Source organism: Bombus vosnesenskii, unplaced genomic scaffold (assembly GCF_011952255.1).
Source record: "Bombus vosnesenskii isolate JDL3184/JDL3185 unplaced genomic scaffold, Bvos_JDL3184-5_v1.1 scf7180000013267, whole genome shotgun sequence".
NCBI classification, from domain to species: Eukaryota; Metazoa; Arthropoda; class Insecta; order Hymenoptera; family Apidae; genus Bombus; species Bombus vosnesenskii.
This window is the reverse complement of record NW_022882927.1, coordinates 3519689-3544036: the sequence shown is the minus strand read 5'-3', so window position 1 is coordinate 3544036 and position 24348 is coordinate 3519689. Positions and strand designations below refer to the sequence as shown.

Below are 24348 nucleotides of genomic sequence, written 5' to 3'. Positions count from 1 at the left end.
CGTTTCTCTCGGTAAACAGCGACACCAATTTTAATAATCATCTCATGATTAGTTGAAATTTCGGGTACTTATTAATAGCCACGCAATACGCAGTTAAATAATTTAATACTAACGGTAACGCCAACGTTACATATTTAGCGTTGTATTTACGTATTTTAGCGAGGTTGATTTTCTTGCATAATAATTTCATTCTATAGTACATATTACCTCTTCTCCTCTCCTTAGATCCTAGATCACTATTGCCAATGATTCAGAAATTGATCGCAGACCGCAATCATTCCTTCGATTATTGCCAAACAAGACGTACAAATGCAAAATGTATATTCAGTTGCAAATGGCAATGCAATCGCCAATATTCTATGAAAGTGTGTAATATACAGATCAGTTGATGGAATGTTTTCTGCATTCTTGCTCCTACGTTTTCTCTGGCGATATAAAACGAAAAGTACTCTGCCGTGGACTTATTGAGATATTAAAATTTTTCAATAGAAATATACGTCTGTTAGTAAAAATACTATGTTTCAGTAATCACTTTTCTAAATATACAAGATGAATTAATTAATTTCATTGAACGGTACTTAAAATAACGTCATGACTGTTTCCTTTTTAAATCACTAGTGAGAGATAATTCCAATATAAAATAACTTATATTTGACCACGTTTATCGCGTTTCGAATAAAAAACGCTACGTGCAAATAATTAGCTTAAAACCCTTTGCGGACGAGTGTCGGCAAATAGACGCCCGAATTTGATCACATTTCCGAACACTTATTTTGAGGTGTCTGACATACGTCTACTTTTCTGAGCGATAATCTTATGCGTATTTACGCATGGGTATTGTAGACTAAACAGTACTATGTTTTTGATGAAAGAAAATTATAGATCTTTGGGAATCCTATTTTCCATTTAACGTAAACTCGCGATGTAGGATGATCGTCGAGTCAAAACGAATTTCAGTCTTTCAATGGCATTACCAGACGAATCAACTAGCTTTTTTTATATTTTATATATTTTTTATAATATCTTATATACGATACCTAAAAGATCCAGAAAGGACATGTTCGATAGTGATAGTAATAATGATGAATATTATTTTAAACCTGACAGGATAGAAGACGACTTTAGACGACAGTACTTTAGACAATGGAAACGAACTCCGTTCAACAAGAAAGCAGCTCAGACGTTTCGATATTCTAGTGATAGTGACAGCGATGATGAACTAAATATCAAAGAAAATACAAGCCTCAACAATGAGTAACGCAAATGTTCAACGCGTATATTTTCTCAACTACGCGCGCCAATACCTCTCGTCAACAAAGGGTTTCCTAACCTCAATCATATCTATAACAAAACACGCTAAAAAATAAAATATATCAAAAACTGTATATTTAAAAAAATCTTCGTATTTCCCGATATTCACCTCGTTAAAAAGAAAGAAAACAAAAAGTGAAAAATAAAAAGAAGGAAATATAGGCAAGTAATATATCTCATCAAGACGTTCTCTAGGCAGACTATAATGAAAAGTTGACATTAATTTTATTAAACTACAGGTTGATGCCAAACGATTCTTCCACTAAGACAACCTGACACAAGCAAACAATGCCTTGGAGAAAATTTTGTACAGACTACAATGCCAGAGTGACTAGTGTTTATCGCTATTTCGTTCAACTGTATAGACTCGTTATAGGGAGGTACACAGTTAGATAATTCCGAACAATTTTCAGAAAATCCTAGCAAACGTACTCCGTAACCAAACGGTGAACATATTAGTCGACCATCGGCAGAGAAACATAATTCTTTTATATAACCGGAACCAACGTTAGGTTCCTCTATGTAATGCGTTAATCTAGGAGTATTTTGATGGATCATACGGTTTCTCGGAATAGCGTACATTGTTTGCTGGCCTTGCCTATTCCGATTCTGAACCCTAATTCTATCACCGATAATAACGACAGTATTGTTACTCGATCTAGAAAGCCAATCCCTCTCTCTCCTAAGCCTAGCTTCCCTAATTGCTACATGTGCTTCCCACACGTCAGTCGTACTTACATGTAACTCTATATTACCGGTAGGAAAATTTTCGATTATATTGCGTGGTCTTAAGTAGTTAAGGTGAACACTTGATCTCGGCCTGTAGTCCTGTCCTGATTCTCTTTCTTGATCACCAGAACCTTCTTCCAGTATGCTCTCATCAGCCGCATAAATGTCAGCGGCGTATATGTACCTATCCCCCTGTCTATTGTCTCTATCCGTGTTTACACGAGAATCAGACGAACTTGAACTAGAACTAACTTCGATCGAGCCAAAATTCGCTCTTGTCGCATTTCTGTCCAAACGCGAATTCCTCGATTGCGACCGTGACGCTCTACGAGACACTGACTGCCAATTATTTCTCGGGGACCTAGCTGATTGCGCGTTATCTGAAAATCCAGCCGCGTTCGATCTCGTATCGGATGTAGTATGAACTACTCTCACGCGGTTGTTTGGACTTTCTATTAAAAAGGAAGATGTTATACCCGAGCGAGAAGGTTGAGGTTGTTGAAAATCCTCGAACTCTTCTACGGGCACTTCGTTAAACTGCGGTGCTGTCTCTTCTCCTTCTTTCGCCTGATCCGCTGTGCTGGATACATCACGCTCTTGTATGTCATGAATACAAGTCCACTGGAATATACAATCATCAATGAAATGTAAGAAATATATATGTAACCAAAGTCAATTGTGTAAGCTTCTTAATATCAACCTCTGACTTTTCTCCGTTACTGACATTCCTAGACAAAGCACACCATCCATGAGGGTGCACTTGCAAACTCGATATTATCTCAGCATCATCGCCAACAGGGAAATCGGTTAAAAATTCTACTCGGTTATGTGCACGAGAATGGGAAAAGAGATGCGTGAAACTTGCCACGTTTGGTATTGTAGTTTGAGACGATTGCATTAACCGATACATATTTGGCTAAAACAAAAATTAACTTGTATACAAAGTGTGTTAAATAAGATATGAAGATGTAGTACCAGAAATGAAACGCACTCTAAATCCTGCCAAGTCCTGAGTTAAAGTGCTTAATTTAAGGTTGTGTATAATGATGAGGTATCCAGAAGTAGTACTTATTAACATTTTATTGGCATCTGGACTAAGTCTAGTTCGCATCAGTCCGTTTGTATGGAACACACGCGTATAAAGAATACTATTTTCTGTGAAACTATTAATGTCCCAAGTATATATACTACCATCAAAACCACTGGTCAGTAATAAATTATCTTTGGGACTATACTCTATATTCTTCACCCAATTCGAATGACCTTGAAGAGTTCTTATTCTATTCTTTAAGTTTCTAGCATCCCAAAGAGCTACCGTACTATCATCTGAACATGTTGCAAACATACGTTGGTCCAAAAACCTATTGTAAAAAAAGTTATTCTTATCAGATATTTAGTGCCACAATAATTAAATTACATTATTTAAGAAAACAAGATCTACACATACCTAACACAATTAACACAATCGTTATGAGCATTATCAATCGCATGGATCAAGCTTCTCCTCAAAGGATCAAACATTAAAATACTTTTCTTCTCGCATGCCGCCAACAAAAGAGAGCTGTCATACAAAAAGAAGTATTATGTTATTATTGTATACAATATTTTTCATAGAACTAAAAGCATGGATGTACTTACCCATCTGGGGAATATTCAAGATTAAAAACTCCACCATGGGCAGCAGCTGCAGACAACGCATGATCCCAAGAAGTTACCGGTTGTATAGAGGAATAAAGAGTTTTATGAAAGTGATCAGCATGTCCCAAAGAGAACTGTACACCCAATTCGCGTTGCCTTAACCAAAGGCTACTTGCTTGTTTGGTTTTTATCCTGGGCATTTCAGCCAGGTGTAAATTTTACCAGCATCCAACTAAATATTTTTGGCAACTCAGAAAAGATCTAATACTCCGTAAACACGGTTTAAAGGCGCATAGTTCGAACTTTAACTTTACGGATTCGTTTTAAACCTTTCTTTTATCATACGATATAAATGATCGTCATTAGTATCGCCAGGAAAACGATTGATGAAAAGTTTTGATTTCTTCTCTAATAAAAAATACACCATCGACGTTTTTTTCCAAATAATTTTTACGAGATTTGAAGACGATCGTAGAATACCGAGTGAAGGCTAAGGTTAAGTGCAAAATACCACTATCGGGCAGTATTACACGTGACTCTTGACAGACGCCTTTACGTTTTTTCCAATTGACGATCTTTCACAAAACTAAAAACGATTTAAATATCTAACTGAAGTGTCACGACTACAGTCCAATGTCACACTTCGATATAATTTTAAGAAATTTTAAACACCTGACACAACACGAATCAACGCCATCTTTGCTTTGACATACGTCGTGCGCTGAGAATCGACGAAACGAAAACTCGAGCGCGAGTCTCGAACAGGATTCCCATAGTGCGTTACATTCCAGGTTCAGGTAAATTAAACATACAAGTACTTCATTTCCTCGAAAATCCGTTCTTCTCTCGAAGTTAGAAAGCCATTTAAGTATGAAAAACTGTAGTTGCTGCCCATTATTAGAAAACCGGTTGTACAACAAGTGTATATATGGCATTGAGCTTGGCATAATTAATGAGTAAATAACATTAATTTATACTGAACTTCTGTTTACACACACATACATACATTTTGCTATTTTTCTAATATATTTTATCGACAACGATACGTACAGATTTATGTAACTATATAAGCATATGTACATTAACATAAAAATAACAGTATAACAGTTAAAACGAATGTAATTATTTTACACAAATATCGGTTCTTGTATAACCTAAACTTAGAGTATACACACTTCGGTAGATAATTTTCAGTCCTCGTCATAAAGAATCGTTTGTTTGTCGAAGTCAAGGCCACTTCCGCCCGAGTGCTTTTCGGTCCATTTATCGAATCTTTGAGACAGTCCTTCGGACATATAGTTTTTCCAATCACCGACTCTGCCCTTTCTTATAAATTTGTCATTCTCTGGCACGTCCTTCTGTGGAACAATTAATTCCATATTTATGGCGGGATTAACTGCCATCTTTGTGAACTTTAAGTGCTCACAAAGATCAGCGATTTGTTCCTCTGTCGCAGTTTTCCCCAGAAATTCTGCTGTCCTCCTAATCGTTTCCTTTTGATCCTGAAACATCATTGTTTGAGATATTACTTTTAACTTTATAAATAGATTGCGAATTTTTATGCGCTTATAAGAAATCTAAAGGCACACAAATATATAGGATATAGATAATGTGCATAAATATAAAAAATATTATGTCTAGATTTTACTTTTTTACTTGTATTTACAAAAATATGAATTCGGATGAATACCAGTCGTCTGATTTTAAATATATTACTATATTACCTTCTTCATTCCTTCATACGTTAAAAATAATACATTCTCTTGATCTCTTATAGCCCAGAATTTCAAAACGTGATTCCAAAACGGAGTCAATGGTACTTAAATTGAAAGTAGTTGTTAATGAACATATATGCTATATAGATATCATGATACTAATAATAATAGGTAATAATTACAGACAGATTTTTATAGTAATAAATATGTAAACATATATATACACATATGCATATTCGGTACATACTACTGTCATCTAAAAACAAGTCAGCAAATTCTTCGAAGCTCCCCACTATATTATGAAATTTCTTACAATAATGATAAAAGCTTACGCAGGTATCCTTTGGATTTCTAGCAACGTAGATGACCTGAAACAATTCACAATATCGACGTAATTTATATTTTCGCTCCTTTATATAACATATCACGATCGTTGATTATAGTATAATATATCGTAAAATGTTTGAGTACTTTTGGTTTCTTTTGATGGATTTGCTGTGGCAATAAATCGAAAGGGAGGTGAGATTTAACGTATCTGGGTCGTTGCATCTTCATGACGTATTTTACCGAATCACCCATCTTCGAAAACCATTCCACAGAGTCCCCTGTGACCATCAATGACGAAGCTCTACGCAAATAAGATTCAATTGCATGATCCACGAAAATCCTTCATGAAAATTGTTTCTTTTTTTTTTTTTTTAATAAAACGTACTCGAGCAACGGGTTACGTAAAAGAAACAGAGTTTCAGCACTTTTGTAATCGAAGTTATTTGCGATACACCATACCATTTCCTGTGCCCAATGACTACCTGCAATGAATTCAAAAATTGATAAAAATTCATGTCATTATACAGGATGCCCCGGATTTTAGCGGCTAAATTTTCCCATTATACATATTTTATGAATTAGAAAAAGAAAAAGATATTATATAAGCATATGTCGTTTAGAGCTTTATTAAAAAATTATGACAAAGATTCCAAATACGAGTTCACGTGATCAATCGATAAAGAAAATTAATGATGCGTTTACAGAAATGAGGCAAAATAAAGATGAACTTCACAGAGTAAAAAGTTCCGTTTTCGACCGCTGTCAGTCTTGTATTATCAAGAATGATGGATATTTTGAGACGGAGTGTTTGTTAATTCTGGGAGCGCTACAAGAATATCGTGTTCCTTTTAACAATCTGAGATAGTAAACACAGCTCGTATAAATATAATGCGTACTTTTGTCGTAAGTTTTTAATAAAGTTTTAAACGACCTATGTTTATGTAACATTTATTCCCCCTAGTTGTAATATACTGGCAAAGTTTCGTCACTAAAACCTAGGACACACTGTATAAATATAAAACATAAAATATAGATTTGAACGAAATTTACCAGTTCTCGGATATGAAATCATCCACACATCATCGTCATAGATTTCCATATCCCTGATATTCGCCCCATGAAAAACGAATTGGGGTGGTAATAAACAATGGCCTGGTTCTACTCTTAGGAAACTAGGTTTCACGCCAAACATCTTATCCAATCTTCGTCCTACATCTCCTTCGATCGTGGTGAAATTAAGAAATTTGTTGTCCACTGCAAAGATTATACTCGATGTAACGACAAAATCGTGCAAATTTTCGCCCAAATCCATGTAAATTGAACAACTTACTTGGTATACAATTTCGTTAGAAAGAAATCGAACACTGACACACGAACGGGGATGTTAATCGTCCTGCAGTCTGAAATGAAATGAGGATCACGGACTTATTGGTACCTTCTCGGTCCACTGACAGACCAGTTTTCTCTTTTTTAAACGGAAACAACTTTCGATTCTTGAGCATTTCCACTTAATATACGTATATGGTAATGATGGCTATAATATTGTGCATTAATAGGTAATTATTATGGATAAATCGATGAAAATTAAGTATGTTGCTCGGTTGGTTGTTCAGTCGTTGGACAATATTGTGCAATCATCTTAGAAAGAAACTGCGTCTCTTGTTCTGTTAAGTTTGTATATTACAAACTGATAGAAATTTTGTTTTATTTAAAACGATTTTATTTTCATAAAAATATAGAATGCTAGAAAGATGTAATTCCAAGATGATTTCGATTTATTAACTTTCTCGTAACAGATTTCTCTCTGGAGAAAGTTTACGCTTTCCAACTAAATGCACCAATACTCGTATATGTTAAGTAATGTACTTAAATCTCAAAGAATATAGGAATTCTTTTTTTGTCGCATTAGTGTTGTCTCATTGCTTTTAATCTTTTGCAACTGTTATGACTCTCAATCCCTCTATCTTCCTTATTCGCTGTCTTTCCCTATATTCGATGCATGTTGTAGACAAACAATAAACGATCTTACGAATTCTGTTTCCTGAACTCTTATAGACGATTTATGTAGATATAAGGAAAACATGCACGTGATCGATTGCTGCGGCTGCAGTTTTGGGCTTGAATCGATTATCACTCGCCAATGTTCAAGGACGAACTGCTAGTGTTATTCTATGGCTCTTTCTACTGGCTAACGAACTTTCATAAAACTTTTCTGATTTTATTTATTCCATTATCTAGATACATTGATATCTACAACGAATACTTGAGATTGATTATGAGAGTGGATAAAAATACATCAACGCAATATGTACAATAAGAGAGGAAATAAAGAGACAGGATGAGGATAGGTTTAAGAAAAACAGCTGCAAGATACGACGAAGGAGTCAATGAGGGAGAATACAGTATGTTGGTAAAGGAATGTTGGCAGGAAGGAAAAGAAGAGGAAGATAGATGCCGATGGACGAGATGGGGAAAAGGAAAGGAAGAATATTTTAGAAGGTGTGGGTACTCGGAGAAAGAGGTAGAGAGGTTTGAAAGTGAAGGGAAGGAGATGTGGAAAGTTTGGGAAGTAACAGATAGATGCAGGTGGAAGAATAAGACAGAGCAAATAAGATCTGAGAACCTAAATACGTTCAGAGATATGGAAAAATAATAGTGCTAGATTGACCAGGTTACACAAAGAGGAATGAGCAAAGGAGGAAAATAGATTGAGATCCGGAAACAAGGAAAAAAAGAATAGATACTGCAAAGAAAAAAATAAGAGGTGACGCGAGCTATGTGGAAAAGAGCTGGAGACGCTGAAGGGATGGCAAGTATGAGGAGCGTGGAAGAGTCGCTGAAAGATGAGGGATAAAGATTGGAATAGGCAAAACAATTAGAGGAAAGAAGGAAGAGGCAGAGAAAAAAATAGAAAAGTGCTAATAAAAGGAGCTGTTACGTCTAAGTAATGGAAAAACGCACAATCAAAGAGGACACAAGGCAATGCAAAGTACATATTTAGATTACAAGGGTAGATTTGGATATGTAGTTTGTTACTTAGTCACCACAGTTTTCTTGTTCGATTTTAAACATAGTTCTTCTTAATGATGGATTACTACTGTTGTTTATGTGCATGTTTGCACAATGTAAACTGGAGGTCACCGCAAAACCAAAAGGCAAGCGAAGGTGAAGATTGCATGTATACATATATATTCTAAATTTGTATTTTACTCTGTATATATATTCTAAAAATGCTAAAAGTAGATTATATTTTTTAAGAATTTGTTTCTTAACAAGTTAACATTATCATTAAATATTACAATTGGAAATTCATCGTACGACTAAGATGGTATTTATTAATAAAAAAAATTACAATAAATTCGCACATTCGAATGCATTGATCTCTCTGCGATTTTGATTCATTTCTAGTTTAGGAACGAAACATTCCGCCTGCACGTGTGATGGAAGATGAAATTCTTCGTTCTAGATCTATTTACTAAAATCAGTCAATTTACGCTTGTATAATAAAAAGGTACGACTAATCTTAGTAACCTATATCTATATTTATAACAAACGAAAAAACACAGCCGTTATTCCTGCAAGTAACGATAATCGTTGAGTAACAGCGATGCTTTTCGAATAAGCATCCAGTATGTATATCTTCCAGCCCATATTTGCATGGGTAAATGAATTGTAATAAACGATATCTGGCCAGGTAGAGTTCGGTGTAATTTCTAGCACTCCGCCTTCACCTACAAGAAATGACAGTGAATGAAGAAACACTTATTTATAAAAGAAAAAAAAAGAATTAGAAACTTTATATTTTTTTACCTGGTTCACACGTACTCACTAATGTTCTATTAAATTGTTTAAACGTCATAAAATCATCATCTAGTCTTCTGTCTCGGGCACCGTGTTTGCTTAAGCAAAGTGGCCCAACTAAAAGGAATAAATTGTTCCGGCATTACGTATCTTTTTTCGAAATAACTTCGATTACAGCCGGTTCTGTTTTTACACAGATTGAGGAAAATACACGATCCTCTTTTTACAGGATATAATTTCATTTGACGCGGTTGAAACGGCACATCCTTAGAAAATATTCGTTTGACACTTTACACTCGAAGCTTCCTTTCGTAAATTATTGTCTTTGTAAGTTTATAAAATAAGAAATACGTTGAAATATGACTAAAAATTAAATAAAAATTCAATCGAAGATTTTTACAGGATTTGCTCGAAAATAATGTATTAAATAAAATGAAATAAAAATTTGTTCTAAGTTCTCACTCTTGCAATCTCTCCTATCCTTTTTATCGCGTGTTTCTTTCTTTTTTTCGAGAATCAATTGATCGTGTAAAAACAGGACCAGGTGTACAAATATTTTACTAGGGACCTGCGGTTGGTCTCGGTTGTCCTCTTCTGGTGAACTCAACACCCGCCAAAACTCTGATTTTACTTTGCGCCGCATCACTGAGTTTATCATATCCACCGTGTGGTTCATTAGTTATAATCAATGGGTGGTACAAATTCGGACTGTGAGGATTATTTCCGCCGTGAACACGGAAATTGTACGTCAATCCCCGACGCAAATATAGTTTGGGTACCAACTGACCCTCGATGTACCATGCCAAACCTGTAGACGTTTGTCCTACGAATTGAACAAACTAATATATTGCTTGATATTAAGTATCCCATAAATGAAGAAATATTCGCATTCTCCATTAATGAATATAATCAAAATATTCGAAATATCTCGAACTCTAAATCAAACCTGTAATTCCTTGATAGCCCTTTTTGCCCCCAGACGGGCCAATAGTAGCTCTAAACGACCGAATACTTCTATCAAATATCTCTGTCTTCTCCCAAGGTTCTCTGTCAAAATAAAGTTTCCAATTAGTAGCATCTGTATAAATATAAATCATCAGCGTGTTACTTACATTAGTTTCTCATTTGTTTCCGTAAAATCCATGCACGTGTTCTCCGGTTCTTCAGGAACTAGTTCTAACTTCAGATCGCTCTTAGGATATACATCGTGGAAAGTCGGCTCTTTATTTTCATCCAATCTTCCCAAAGCCCATATCACGTAAACTGGTCTATTCGTCGGATACTCTTTATCTCCTGGATCAGCTACGATATAAAGTGTCCCATATAATTCCACTTCGGCACTTCGCTTCTATTTTATGTGCTAACTTACATGAGTTGAGAGTACGTCTATATGTAACGATACTAATTCCATCTTCTCTAACAGCAGTATACATCTGGTTATTATCTAAACCCCCGAATAGTTCATCCCTGCAAACTCCCCTGTATTGGCCGAGAACTTTTCCACACTGTTGGTGAAATAGGAAAACAATTATTCTTTTTGCTTTACTTTTATTTATAGTACATCCTACAAGTCACTCGAGACACTTGCTCATGGATAGTATAGAATATTGGAGTTAGGCATAAATGGATGTAATAATTACAAACTGAATTTACATAATTTTCTATTAACTGCGTTGTAGTATAAGGAAAACTAACTGTAAGTTATGCCATGTTTTGAAGATTTTATTGCAGATCAACTTTGTTAAAGTTTGCGTTTAAAATTAACAAGTGTCTCGTAATGTATCATAAGTGTTGATAATGTTCTTGGTATTTACGTACTGGTGCTTTCGCAGTGATGTTATAATCCACAGCGTAGCCTCGAGTACCGTCCACATAAGCAATCACAGCATCCGCGCCTTCCATTTGGCTAGAAGTTTCGGAACCAGAGAGACCGAACGCCATGTATTCATCTTCACCTAAGGTTAATTAACGTCGTATTATACCAACGCGTAATTAATTCAACATCTGGTCAAACAAGATGATACGTCATTCGAATAATCATTTTTCAAATACCTTTGTTCGAATATTAAGTTTGCTACAAGATAACTGAACATGGTTTTAACTATACTTACTAACTTGTCCTGCTAATTGGATAGTGATCTGTGGACCAAAAATTTCCCAACCGATTTGAAATCGTTTGTGGAGTTGAATGCAATTTGGTAGAGTCTGCGTGTGCTTGATCACCTGTACTTTGATAGATCGATTACTAGTACGCAAAGTTTCATTTCGATAAACTATCGAAGACTGGAAAAATTGATTACTTTTACTAACGAAGGAGGTACGTTTAATCCATCCGGAACTATGACAGAGCCGTAGCTGGTTTTAGTTTTCACGTCGAAGATACTTAACCAGTCGATATTGAAAACAGTCATGTCTCCAGGTAATTGAATCGTTATATCTTCTTCCTTGTAGGCGCGAATTGATTCCAGGCTGATGGAACGCAAGAAAACAAGATTAGCTGAGAAAATCTACTTGTTGAGAATAGAATTAACCAATTGAAAAATCTATTCGTTTGAAAATTTCTAATGATTACTTACTAGCCATACTCGTCGGGTACTTTCGTCCCTTTGCTGTTAGGCTGTGGACCAAGTCCAACCCAAAAATACGTGTCTGTTCCCTGCCCATCGTATGTAAATTCTGGTATTTTTATGGTTTTCGAATCCAGAATTACGATGGACCCTGAAGATACTCCGTGTGATCGTTTTGTTAATTGAGAAATCTTTTGCGGTACTGGTGGATCGAATTCGTCGGGAATGTACACGTCGCCAAACGTATTCTGAGAAAAATATTTTTTTTACGGTTATCTCAATGATATACTAACGTTGAAACAACTGTAATTACTGTTATACGATATACCTGGCTGCTCAAATCGTACACAGCGAACCATTTTATATCCGTTATTCTTTTATTATCCGGTAAAGTAAGAGTGAAATCCTTATTCAAGTACCGATCGAGGACATTCGTTCTGAAACAAGAAGATATCTTTAAATCGCGTACTTTCATCTCAAGGTTTCTGTTACACCGAAACAAACTGACTTGCCCCATTCATCCGGTACGATGAAGCCTTGTGGACCAGGTCGATTCGACGCACCTGCCCAGAAAAAGGTGTCGGCTCCATTGCCATCGTAGCTAAAGGAAGTTAGCAACAACGTGTACTCGTCAACGACGTAAACGTCACCAGCTACTTGATGATGATACGCGTTCAACTTCCCAAGGTATTTCCCTCTGTATTCCTCGTGATCCGACTCATCGAGACCTATGATTTCGTTTCATCGTGAATCACGCTATGGTTAGAAAATGATTACTCACTTAGAAGTTCTTTGTTCCGAATCACGGTCACGAGAGAAAGTAAGGAAAATTAAACTTTACAATATAGATCACTGTTTTCATTATGATCGTGTTTACGCAATACGGACGCTTAATGGCATTAACTTGTTAAATATTCCTTACACCAATACGTTAAATATTTAGCTGTGTATTAAATATCTAGAAAATATAAAACCATTGCTGTTACATTTGATGTATGGCTATTTGACTGATTGAACGATTGATATTAACAACTGATCGAAGCTGATATACTTGTCATATTTGACTCGAATATCTCGAAAATTTCCTAAAACCATCACAAACCACGTTTGACAGGCGGAGATCTCAACGCACGGTCAAGGAACGTCATTCGACGCCGCGTTCACTGCTCGAATTATTATCCATCGATTCACTGTCAGAACATACGATTCCCTCGTATAATCGACAATTTTGAGAAACATACCACAGACAGGAAACAGTACACATGTCAAAAGTGTGACAAGAACAGGCGCTATCCACCTCCTCGTAACATCTGCCATCACTTCATCTTCCTTGGATTGCTGGAAATGCCTCAGGTCTTGTTCCTGAACGATTCGATTTTAGTTCTGTCGCCACTAAGATTCATGGAAAAACGAAAGCTCGATCGCAAGTCAGGCGACGAAGCCCCGAGAAGAGAACGACAGAGCACACAGTCACTGCAATGGACGCGGTTCCGACTTGTTCTGGCCACCGTCTTTAGAAAGTAGACTTTGAGTGTTCGAACGGCTTACTATACCGCTCTCCAGCCACCTTGGCACGTGTTCCTGTCTCGAAGAGAAAGTGTGCGTGTACTGGAGGTGCCTCAAACGCGTTTCAATGTCTACGGCTCACGGGTTCTCTCAACGTGTCGAATTGGAGGGACAGTGTCGTTGGACTCCTGTCTTTCCGGTACTCTAAAATGGAATGCAAGTCAGAGAGGAAAAATAAAGTTGTCGGTTGAATGGCTAAACAGCATCCGCTGTAGCGCGCTATGCCGAGGTTACTTATTTGTTTCTAAATGCACGTTTGCGAGCTCAGGATTATAATATTACGGTTCTTTATTAACATTGCAACTATCAAAGTTCGGATTTGTTTAATACAATTAATGTTGATTTTTACTGAGACAGGAATGCCATTTACGTATTCCAGGTCATACAACATTTCTATATAATTAAAGAAAGATCATTGCAGTACTATTACAATATTACGTTTATTGAGAAGTATGTATTGTACTTCAGATTGTACAAAATTCGTTTATAAAATTCTATAATAAAGTGAAATAATTAAAGAACAGATATTATACAAATCTTTAAAATTCCTTCTCAATCGGAATTCGTTAATGTAAATTAAGTAAAAAAGAATTGCGAATGAAATGTCAACTCGTTAACGTTATCTTTTTAGTGGGTTAGAGAGAAAAATATTTGTAAGGCGTGTATTTCGCGTTTAAATTCAACGTTGGCATGTACATACATGTATGCGTACATGATGTTTGATCGATTTAGAGCCGGCGCAATACAAAGTAAATAACTCTTAACAGTATGTTTACTAAAAACTCAAACACTTCATTATCTCGACAATGTTGAACACAGAATTTAATCGTCAGATAAATGGTAAGATATTATACTGATATGATTCTTAATTCCTCGAAATAACATCTTATGATTTATAGATTCGGTCGAGGAGCAATTCATATGGCTTCTCAGATTCGCTACAGTAAGAAAGATCAAAGATTTTTTAACGAAAATGTGAGTAAACGAATTATACCGATTATATCTGTCGTTAATAACTGTTGCTATAATTGTAGTCTATCGATAGATCTACATTATCCTACGCCAAATTTAAAAACGCCTATCACGGCAGCTATCGATCGCGGTGATCTGCAGATCTTATCGTTTTTGTTAGAGAAAAATTCAATTGATCTGGACAATACTACTACTCAACCTTGGGCTAGGACTGCTCTTATGTACGCCTCTTACGTATCCAGAAATCCAGAAATGTTACAGATTCTTTTGAAGAAGGGGGCAGATCCTGGAAAAGTGGATATGTAGGTCGTACAATTAATATAAATATCTGTGCTTTTATTTCTAATAAATGTACACTTGTAGAAGAGGTTGGACTTGTCTTCAATATGCGATTGTAGCAGAACGATCGAAGAATGTAACGTTTCTTTTAGATCACGGCGTTTCAATAAATCAAAAAGACGTACAGGGAAGAACACCGCTTATGGTCTCAGGTGAAAGAAATCAAAGTGAAGAACGATTAAGATTAATTTAGACTGTCAATTTTTATGAGCACAACTAACAAAATAGGATTCAAATAGACGTTCTTTTATTCTATTAAACGTTATAATGAAATTGTAAAAATTATCTTACTTTCGATATTTTATATATATTTGCATGTTATATGCATTTTATGATTTTCTTTATACTTAAATTTCACACAAGTACGTAAAAATCGTAGTCTACTAAGTATTTATTAAGAATCATTTGTCCAGTATACAGTTCGAACGTGGACATTCTCTCGATTTTATTGGATCACGGGGCTGACGTCAATATACGGGACAATATGGGTTTCATCGCCCTCCAAATAGCAATTTTATGGAGAAAAAGGGACGCAGCGATTATATTAATCGAAAGAGGAAGCGATATGAGCGTTGTTACACCTTCAACCAAGGCCACAATTGGACAACTTTGTAGAACCAGTATGCCGAACATTCTTCGATGCCTCGAACCAAAAAGATATTATAGCATTGATTGATATTTTTATTATAACACTGTTTTCCCCCGTATTACAAAGCTTTTTCCATTCTTAATATAATACATTTCGTTTTTCAATTTTTAAAAATGTATAAATATACGTACAACGTCGTTCAGAAATTGAGATGGTACGGAGAAAATCTTTCATTTGTTAATCTGTCAAATTCTTGGATCACGTTGTCGGGCAATCTCTCCTTCCACTCACCGACTTTACCACTTCGGATAAACGAACCTTCAACGGTGATTTTATTCCGCTCCTTGTTCCTTCGAACCACATCCTCCTGATTCACAGCTGGATTTTTCTTCATACTGGCAAACTTCAAATGTTCCTCCAATACTTTTACTTGAGCGTCAGTCAGAGTTCTATCAAGGAACGCAGCTGACTTCCTTATCGCACCAGGCAAGTCCTAAATTTTACAAAAAGGATATTCGTATCCTCGAAGCAACTGCAACTGTTCAAGTTTACTTACAGCTATCATATATTCGTATTTCAATAATAACATATTGAGAGTGGTCTGCTTCTTCCAGAAGTCGAGAACGTGGTCCCAATATGAAGTATAACTCACTACAAAAATAATAATTCCATGATAAAGTTATTATATAATTCATACGAGGAGCAAAAATACATATCAAATTTCACGATCGAATAAAATGTCAATTTTAGTGGCACAGAATCGATCAGTACGGAATTGATGGATATCGAATTTTAAAATCGCTAATTATGTCTCTTTTATCTACGTGTTATCTTTTATCATCAATTGTAATAACATGCACGTACGTTTATCTGCTAGGAAAAGGCGACAGAAATCGGGAAAATTGCCACGATAACCTTCTATTATTTGACAATGATGAAAATAAGAGATGCAGGTATCTTTTGGATTTCTCGCCACGTAAATAATCTTCGGCTTTTTCTCGCCTGTCCGAATCTGGCGTGGAAGTAAATCAAAAGGTAAATGAGTTTTGATGAATCTTGGAGAAGCTTTATTTTTCGTATACTCCACGCTATCCACAGTTGACAGAGGTAACTGCACTTCCGGATGAATTTTTGTGTAAGGCAAATAATCAAAAAGTACGGAGTACCTAATAGAACACATAATTTGTATTATTTTTAATATCTATAAAAATCATCGATCACTTCGCTTCGTTAACTTACTCAAAAAAGGGGAACCTTTCGGATAAGTGAACTTTGGCTCCTTCAAAGTCTAAATTATTTGCGACGTTCCAGATCATTTCCTGAGTCCATGTTGTTCCTATAGTTACGTCGTTCAAATTAAAATGTAACCTTTTATACCCTCTTATGACTTAATAAGATTGACTAAGATGTACCAGTCTTTGGAAAACTGCAAACCCAAATATCGTCATTCTTGACTTCGAAGTTTTCAATTACGTCTGCAAAAACTTCGTATCTCGTTGGTAAACAAAAACCGCGCACTTTGGTGTATCCAATACGAAATTCATTTGTAAATTGGTCCTGTAGAATTTGGTCCAAGTCATCGGTCCGAAGAGTTGTCATTTTAAAACGCTATATCCTATAAAGTTGTATTTTAATCGATAAACACGGCTGCTTTTCGTTTTACGCGCTTTCTTTAAAAAGGATTGAACATAAAAATTCACTCGAATGTTTTATCTGTAATGATCGTTGATCAAAGACGCGAGGACTGATTTTGCAAAGATTATCGAATGTGCTGGCATTCGAATCAAAGATCGATATCTTATTGTATCGCGAATATATCGAACGAGATACGTTCCCAGTTTGAATAGGAAATCGACTACTTCGAAATCCGTGCATATTCTTATATAGAGCGACTAAGCAGCAATTGGGACAAACGAGATAATATCGTTGAGAGGTTTTTCTTTCGGCATTACTTTACTAGAACAAGGTTATTGTCGATTTTACACGGTTTTTTTCTTTCTACCTTGCTCTGCAAGCATAGCTCTTCTCGAGCGTTCATTTGTTCTCCGACGTGGAATGTCGATAATTTTGCAGATGACAAAAAAAACGTGTTTCATTAGACAAATTATATGAATATAAACCGTCGTGAATAGAGGGAAACAAGACAATTTTCCAGCGACGTTTTGTTCTTTTACACGCTTTCGAGTTAGCGACCAAGGACATTGAATGAATGATAAAAAATAGAATGTTGAAAGAGAAATCAGCCGCGTTGCACACGTAGAAGTTGCTGATCTTTTTTCTTAAATTTAGCACAGTATGTGTGAGATACGAGAATAAAATAACGGGAGAACTGTCCCTATATGGATTCTTTATTTTTATTAACCAAATGAGTATAATCATCATACAAAAAGGTAAAATATTGAAGATAAAAATTTAAGAGACTATATTATCTAAGTCTTACGAGCGGTAAAAAGTTGTGTACTGTAATTCAGGTACTAATAACTACTTTCATCATCTTAAAGCATTTCAGTTTGCCACGATCAGGCGATCCATTCTCAATCGTGCGCTTCCTCGACGCAGGAAGTTTTCGTTTTCGAAACATCTTACCAGTAAAATGTGAGATTCTAACGCTGTGAATTTACTATTGTTCCACGAAAATGACAATTATCGTTATTATATTATCATATTTAACATGCGAGATTTAACATACGTGCAACGTTTCCTATCTATATATATATAGTGACGCTCGCTTAAAGCGCAGTAAATCTGGAAATTTCCATTATAATTTTGAAAAAATAGGTAGCGATTTTAATTCAAAAATATTCCAACTACCTTGACAAGGTAACAATAATAAATTTAGCAAGAGCAATCAAGAATGACAAAGTACCTCTTGTTTGCGATCACTGTATCAATGTATCGATAGATTTAGATAACGTTGAGCTCAAAATATTGGGTAACATATTGAATTTTAATGGAACGACTGCATTAAAACGAGCAGTACTACGTATTTTTGATATGAAAATATATTGGCAAGACAAAGTTTCTTAAATTCAATGTTAAATATAAATTGTAGGCACAAATTTGCAGAACAACGCATTATGATATCTTAATTCTTAGATCTATATCAAAAACTTCTGGATCATCTAAGTCACTATGTTATCGCTCTAATCTTCGTTACACACAAATGCCTAAATAAACTTTATGTCATAAACTTAGACGTTCATGTGTATCCTATAAAGTAAACATTAACACAATGCTAGTATATATTATGCATTATTGTAAATAAAAGTAAGATTCATGGAGAGAATTCTAGAAACAAATATCTTTAATGATCCTCTCAGCCTGAAATGCGAGATAGTTTGTACGTTCTTCTATCGTCTGTTCGATCATCAGACTGCAATTGACATTTAAACTACGCACGCGCAAACATTTCTTTAACATTACATGTTGGATATAACGCTAACGCTTTGAGACAGATCTACTTGGCCCCTCAGTACTTTTTGCTGTAATTTCTTACAAAAGATTTTGGCCATAAGTTTATTACGTCGCGCTTCTTCTTGCTTCTCCTGTTGCCGTCGTTTCTGTCGCACCTCGTTCAAACGAAGATACCGTTTGCGCAACCTCTCCCTCATTTCCTCGTTGCTCATCTTTTTCTGTGCGTAAACTGAATACAAAGGTTATAAAGGCAATAAGAATGTAAACGATAAAGAAATGAAAAAATGAAAATCCTTACCTGTTGGTTTAGAAGAAGCTCTCGGTGATTTTAAAACATTCGACGTAGTCGCCATTGCCAACAACTGTATTCGTTTTTCCTTTCTTAATTGTCGCAGATGAGATATTTCCGACATGTATTGCCGACGCGTTTCTGCATTATTTACAAAATCCGCTTTATTCTTACACAAATAATCCTAAAATCGATAAAACATTGTTATATATAATTATGCGATTTTATTATTTGCATTACATTGACTGAAATATTGTCCACATGTTGCAGGACACCCTATATATAGCGCCCACTTACCTGTAAAGTACATTTTTGCGGAGAATTTTTCTTCGAGCTAACTTTTTTAATCATGTTGCAAACACAGCCATCCGTTTTCACTTCGTTAACAGTATAATTCGATAATGGCACTTTTAAAAACGCACCCAGATTATCATTTTTCTGGCCATTTTCCTTTGCGAACGACAATTCGTACGCAATGGCTTTTGGATACGTTTGATAACAACTACAGTTTTTGACGCTTTGATATGCCGTGCCACAGCAACGACAATATTTACAATTTATATCGGAATCACTAGTTTGATTCGCCTCGTCCACGTAATTTGGTTTTCCGTTGTTGCAGGCTCTGCCACGCAACAATTCTTCGCTATTTTTCGCTCGATTATTACAAAAACAATCTTTCTCGCAGTTGCATTTTACATTACTTTGTACTTTGTACTGTGCAGTTTCGTTAACTTGTCCATTAGTAACGCAATAAGGCCACGGTTGAGTCGAACAGTCTTCCACTTCCGCGCGAGAATAGCGAGACCCATTGTATTGAGTTCTCCCATTTGAATGGCAACTGCAGAATCCTTTCGCGTTCTGCATTTCCGGTTCGCGACTGTTCTCGCAGACACAATCGCTCGAACATCCGCACAACTTGATGCGGCTATTTTGATTCAAACTCGATACGTATCCATTATTATTCTGATAATACTTTGAACTATATCTCATTGGTGCCCGACCTTTCTTCGAGTGGTCGTTATCGCATTCGCACACCGTTGTGCAACTACATTCTTTCGAATTCCCCTCATCTCTGTCACGTGCATGGAATATCTTCTTCTGACATTCGTCGCACTTAGGGGCATTGTTACTTTCCAATGCAATTATTGGCGATGCACACGACTGACATCCTTTGGACACTACCTTTTTAGTGTCACATTTGCAGTCACACGACTTTGACCTCGAGGCGTTTATTTGATTCTTCGTTTCTTTTTGCTTAAGTGAACTCGTCTGGACTTCCTTGTTCGCACAATGATGCATTACCTCAGACGAGGAGTTACTATTCATCTGATCAGACAATCCCTGTGAGCCAACTGGACTCTCCTCTCGAAAGTTTTCTATATTCGTATGCACTTTCTGGACGCTGCTCGATCGATCCTTCTGCTCCTGTAAACATTGCATGCAAGTGGTAACTACATTTTGAATGGCGTGATACTTTAAGCATTGATTCGCTTGTTCGTTGCATTTGTGATTGTTTTGGAAGTGCAGCGCACTATGCGCCGAACACTGGACATAATGCACGATTTCTGACTGCACCATAGCAGAAGCTGTAGATATTTCTTGAGAGACAGTTTGCATCCCAGTACTGACTAACTTAATTCTGGAATTGTGTAGATTAGAAGCAGACACGATCTCACCGCCAGTTTTCGAGAGGGCACTGGTAATGTTAGTCGCAGTTTGTGCGCAACTGTTTCGCTTTTTAATACGTTGGATAATACTATTTGATCTACTGGAAAGTTGACACGTTGCTAAATTGCAATGAGATGACCATGGCTCTTCCACTGAATCGGCTTGTGTATCTGATCCGTTCCTTTGCAAATAATCCTTACCATTAGGTAAATCATGTACATGCGTCAGCGACTCCATCGGTTTCCTTTTGCAGTTTCCTGACCTCGATTTCTTTGGAGACGTTCGTGATCTTTCCGGCCTTCGCGACTCTTCTAACAATTTCTTCAAATTACATAAATGACTGATTTCATTCGTGATCCAAATCAATTGATTTCTTTTCTCCATCTCGGCATAGCTAACCAATTTCGAGTCTCCGGAGTCAGAACTGCCGCACTTTTTAAGTTCGAATTGTCTTTCTGAAAATGTAGTGAGCAATCTCCAATCGTCACGTTCTCCTGCATTGCTTGAACGAACGATGGGTCTTCTGTTGTTCACAACCGCGTCCAACAACATTCGGTTATGATCAGGAGGAGTAGCCGTCGTCGTCGTCGTCGTCGTCGTCGCCGTTGTCGTCATCGTCGAATCTCTCTGAGAAATTTTACATCTTTCTTTTGTACAAAATATATCTTGCATTTTGTTGCCTTTGCGATTTCTTTGAGGTAAAAAGCATTCAGAGCTTTCGCTCTTGTCTGGATCGGTAATAGTATCGTTGCTCCGATGACAATCGTCGGATCTAAGACCCATCCTCGCTTTTCGTCCGTCAGTTTCTGTTCTGTCCGTATTCTTATCTATTTTATCACTGCTACTTTCTAACGTAATATCTTTCGTAATGCCTCTTCCATTCCTCATGGGTTTTCTTTGCGTTATTTCCTTCTGCAAATTCCAGTTACCTGAAGAATCGCTGGTATTATGCTTTTTCGTTAAAGCCTGGAGTATTTCCCTACCGTACACTCTGCTCCTAGCATCGTCAGGATTCCATGGAACATTGTCTTCTAGATTATGTTCGATTTTGTCGTCTGTATATTTGGCAGTGATCAATCTCTTGACTACATGATGTATCAGTCTTTTCTTAACTTCCTTGTCGCATTTATTCGCATCGACGAGACTTTTTAATATATTTACGCTCCGTTCTAGATCCTTCACCAAGCTATTCGACTCTCCCCATAGCTTCTCGTTAATACTGGAGCTGGTATTAGGTAGAGTAGAATGAGACCTTCCGGTCTCCGAAGATGAGATATGGCTACCGCTTCCATTAGGAACGTTCTCGTATACGTGACCAGGGAAATACTCGAAACTATTTGCTCTGCCAGTTATATTCCCTACACCGTCAGGCTGAGGCGTATGCCTCGCAGAACCATTCTGAGATGGTTCCGAATTACAGTATCGCGGCTTTACTTTCTTACTACGCTCGTTTACTCCAACATCTCGTGTTTCATTGGCTTCATGCTTCCTCCAATTCTGAACTTTGTACGTTCCCTTTGGATTCTTTAACATTAATGTCGAATCCTTCTGCAAACTAGTTCCTCTCTTTGGTAACGGCGGCTTCTCTTCATCGAGAACCGAGACTTGCACGCCAACGGATTCTTGAGTATAAGTGCATAGACTCGTCTGTATAAGTTTATCACAAGTGGAAGGTTTATTTACAATAGTCGCGATAGAGGATGAAGAGTTAAAAATTAGTGGCAACGCTGCTCTGCTCTTATCCCTAGCGTACAAATTCAACTCGCTTTGACTTCGTTTCAACGGTAATTTAGAGGCTGGTATAATTAACGTATTCATGGATGTGCTCTTTTTTAAAGGCGACGTGAGAGGGCATATATTTTCTTTGTTCGTATTTTGTTTGCTTGTTAGCTTTCTTATCTCACCTGTGGGTTTTACAAGAGGGACCTTGGATACAAACGTTGATTTTGGAGTATCATAGTTGTGCTCCTTTTTTGAATAATGCACAAAAGCATCTTGCTGCTTGAGATCCTTAGGAAGAGATTTTTCATTGGACTTTATATCGTTTCCCGTTATTATACCTGGCAAATGATTCTTAACAATCGGAGTAATTTCAATCTCACTTTCTGATCCTGAAGCATCTCCCAGATTGAATGGTGTGGAATTAGCATTGGGAACCATAGAAGTGGTTGAATTTTTTTGAACTCCCACGAGCTTCCCAGAAATTCCCGACTCCGTAGTACCTTCTGGATCCAATCTTAAAGCGGCAGAACAACCTCTAGCTAAAGCCATGCGTTCTATTGTACTTAATTTCTTATCATTTTGTTTACTGGGTACTAGATTAAAATAACCAACATCTGCTCCACTATCCCATTCGAGTGGCTTATGGGAAGCAATACTAGAAGTTGGAGAAGATATTTTCCTTTCTATGCTTTCTGTTAAAATCTCCTGATTTTCATTTTTCTCTTCTAGAATTGTCTCTGATGTAACATGTTTTAAATCAGACGATGGAGATTCTGGATTTGACAATGGTTGAGCATATCTAGATGATGACTCTGCGTTCGAGGATTGGCCAATAAGGGGTGGTCTCACCCATCTTCTTCTCTCTCTGGGCACACAAGTCTTTAAATTATACTCCTCTCCTATACAATCTTGTCTGTTAGCCTCTACTTTAGGATTTACTTCGTATATACTATAGTAACATTTATTTGCTTCTGGTGATGTACTAGACGTAGGCAACGAAAAATATTGATCCAAATTTGTATTTTGAGAATATTTGTGGTAATATTCCATTACCTGAGACGAAAGACTTTTGCTTGTTGGACCCAGTTTGATCTTTGGCTGCGGTGCCACAACCTGCAGAGAATGCCATGGTGTAGAACTTGTAGTACAGGTTGAACATTCAAGTTTTTGTATTTCTCTTAAACGCGGGAGATCTTCTGAAGCTTCGAAATCTTGCAGATGACCTTCACAGTTCGATGCAGAGTCATACTCCATAATCACAAACTATACGTGCCTTGTCATCTTTTATTCTGAGTTTAACACAGTGTCACATTTTAACAATAAACTGATCCCTTAAAGAAAGTTGTCTATAAACATTCGGAAAATTAGCCATCCTTCTTCAATTACGGCAGCACAATCTCCTTCAAGAGTACGATGCAAGATAGAGGTTAGGACGCTATTGTAAACGAATTCAATTGTGAGGCAAAATCTAGTTCTCTTGATTGTAGAAAAACTTTCTAGCACAATTCAAGAATTATGACGTGTCAGGAAAGATTATTTTTATAATCGTCACGCTATATTTACCGTGTGTAATGTTTCAATGATAACAAAGTTTTATAACAAACACTTCGATTATTGTTTACATTTCTCTGAAAACTTAACCGTAAATTAGCGGTAATATTCTGCGTTGTATTCCCGCTACAGGGTACAATTCACATGTAT

General features: G+C 36.6%; 5 protein-coding genes and 1 long non-coding RNA gene across 7 annotated transcripts; 2 read left to right on the top strand and 4 right to left on the bottom strand.

Annotated features, from left to right (window-relative positions):
* Positions 1 to 1472: 1472 nt before the first annotated feature.
* On the bottom strand, positions 1473 to 4318 carry LOC117230607 (DDB1- and CUL4-associated factor 10). The gene is made up of 5 exons (XM_033488205.1): positions 3679 to 4318; positions 3488 to 3601; positions 3032 to 3401; positions 2741 to 2956; positions 1473 to 2661 (listed from the first exon to the last, which is right to left on the bottom strand). The coding sequence occupies exons 1-5, from the start codon at positions 3876 to 3878 to the stop codon at positions 1540 to 1542; spliced, it is 2022 nt and encodes a 673-aa protein (XP_033344096.1). The 5' UTR covers positions 3879 to 4318; the 3' UTR covers positions 1473 to 1539.
* LOC117230627 lies at positions 4312 to 9106 on the top strand. The gene is made up of 2 exons (XR_004492812.1): positions 4312 to 4475; positions 7959 to 9106. It is a non-coding gene; the product is annotated as an uncharacterized LOC117230627 (long non-coding RNA).
* LOC117230615 (luciferin sulfotransferase-like) lies at positions 4691 to 7114 on the bottom strand. Its single transcript, XM_033488227.1, has 7 exons — positions 7051 to 7114; positions 6771 to 6974; positions 6106 to 6202; positions 5865 to 6021; positions 5641 to 5761; positions 5403 to 5497; positions 4691 to 5180 (listed from the first exon to the last, which is right to left on the bottom strand). Coding segments are annotated over exons 1-7 (987 nt in total). The 5' UTR covers positions 7052 to 7114; the 3' UTR covers positions 4691 to 4868.
* Positions 9029 to 24341, bottom strand: LOC117230606 (protein Skeletor, isoforms B/C). 2 transcript variants are annotated; one of them, XM_033488204.1, is made up of 15 exons: positions 19555 to 24341; positions 19267 to 19441; positions 19016 to 19197; positions 12597 to 12793; positions 12417 to 12525; positions 12098 to 12336; positions 11822 to 11990; positions 11633 to 11744; positions 11340 to 11476; positions 10891 to 11026; positions 10634 to 10823; positions 10468 to 10568; positions 10090 to 10344; positions 9531 to 9638; positions 9029 to 9451 (listed from the first exon to the last, which is right to left on the bottom strand). In XM_033488204.1, exons 1-15 carry the CDS (start codon positions 23899 to 23901, stop codon positions 9264 to 9266), a joined length of 6645 nt encoding a protein of 2214 aa, XP_033344095.1. In that variant the 5' UTR covers positions 23902 to 24341; the 3' UTR covers positions 9029 to 9263. The 2 variants fall into 2 exon arrangements, with proteins under 2 accessions (XP_033344095.1, XP_033344094.1); XM_033488203.1 differs by lacking the exons at positions 19016 to 19197; positions 19267 to 19441; positions 19555 to 24341 and adding an exon at positions 13330 to 13482 and having other exon boundaries at positions 12597 to 12816.
* Positions 14476 to 15672, top strand: LOC117230618 (putative ankyrin repeat protein RF_0580). Its single transcript, XM_033488232.1, has 4 exons — positions 14476 to 14629; positions 14689 to 14928; positions 14990 to 15117; positions 15379 to 15672. Exons 2-4 carry the CDS (start codon positions 14846 to 14848, stop codon positions 15639 to 15641), a joined length of 474 nt encoding a protein of 157 aa, XP_033344123.1. The 5' UTR covers positions 14476 to 14629; positions 14689 to 14845; the 3' UTR covers positions 15642 to 15672.
* LOC117230623 (luciferin sulfotransferase-like) lies at positions 15673 to 17418 on the bottom strand. The gene is made up of 5 exons (XM_033488239.1): positions 16967 to 17418; positions 16794 to 16890; positions 16419 to 16720; positions 16111 to 16205; positions 15673 to 16047 (listed from the first exon to the last, which is right to left on the bottom strand). The coding sequence occupies exons 1-5, from the start codon at positions 17151 to 17153 to the stop codon at positions 15754 to 15756; spliced, it is 975 nt and encodes a 324-aa protein (XP_033344130.1). The 5' UTR covers positions 17154 to 17418; the 3' UTR covers positions 15673 to 15753.
* Positions 24342 to 24348: the final 7 nt, after the last annotated feature.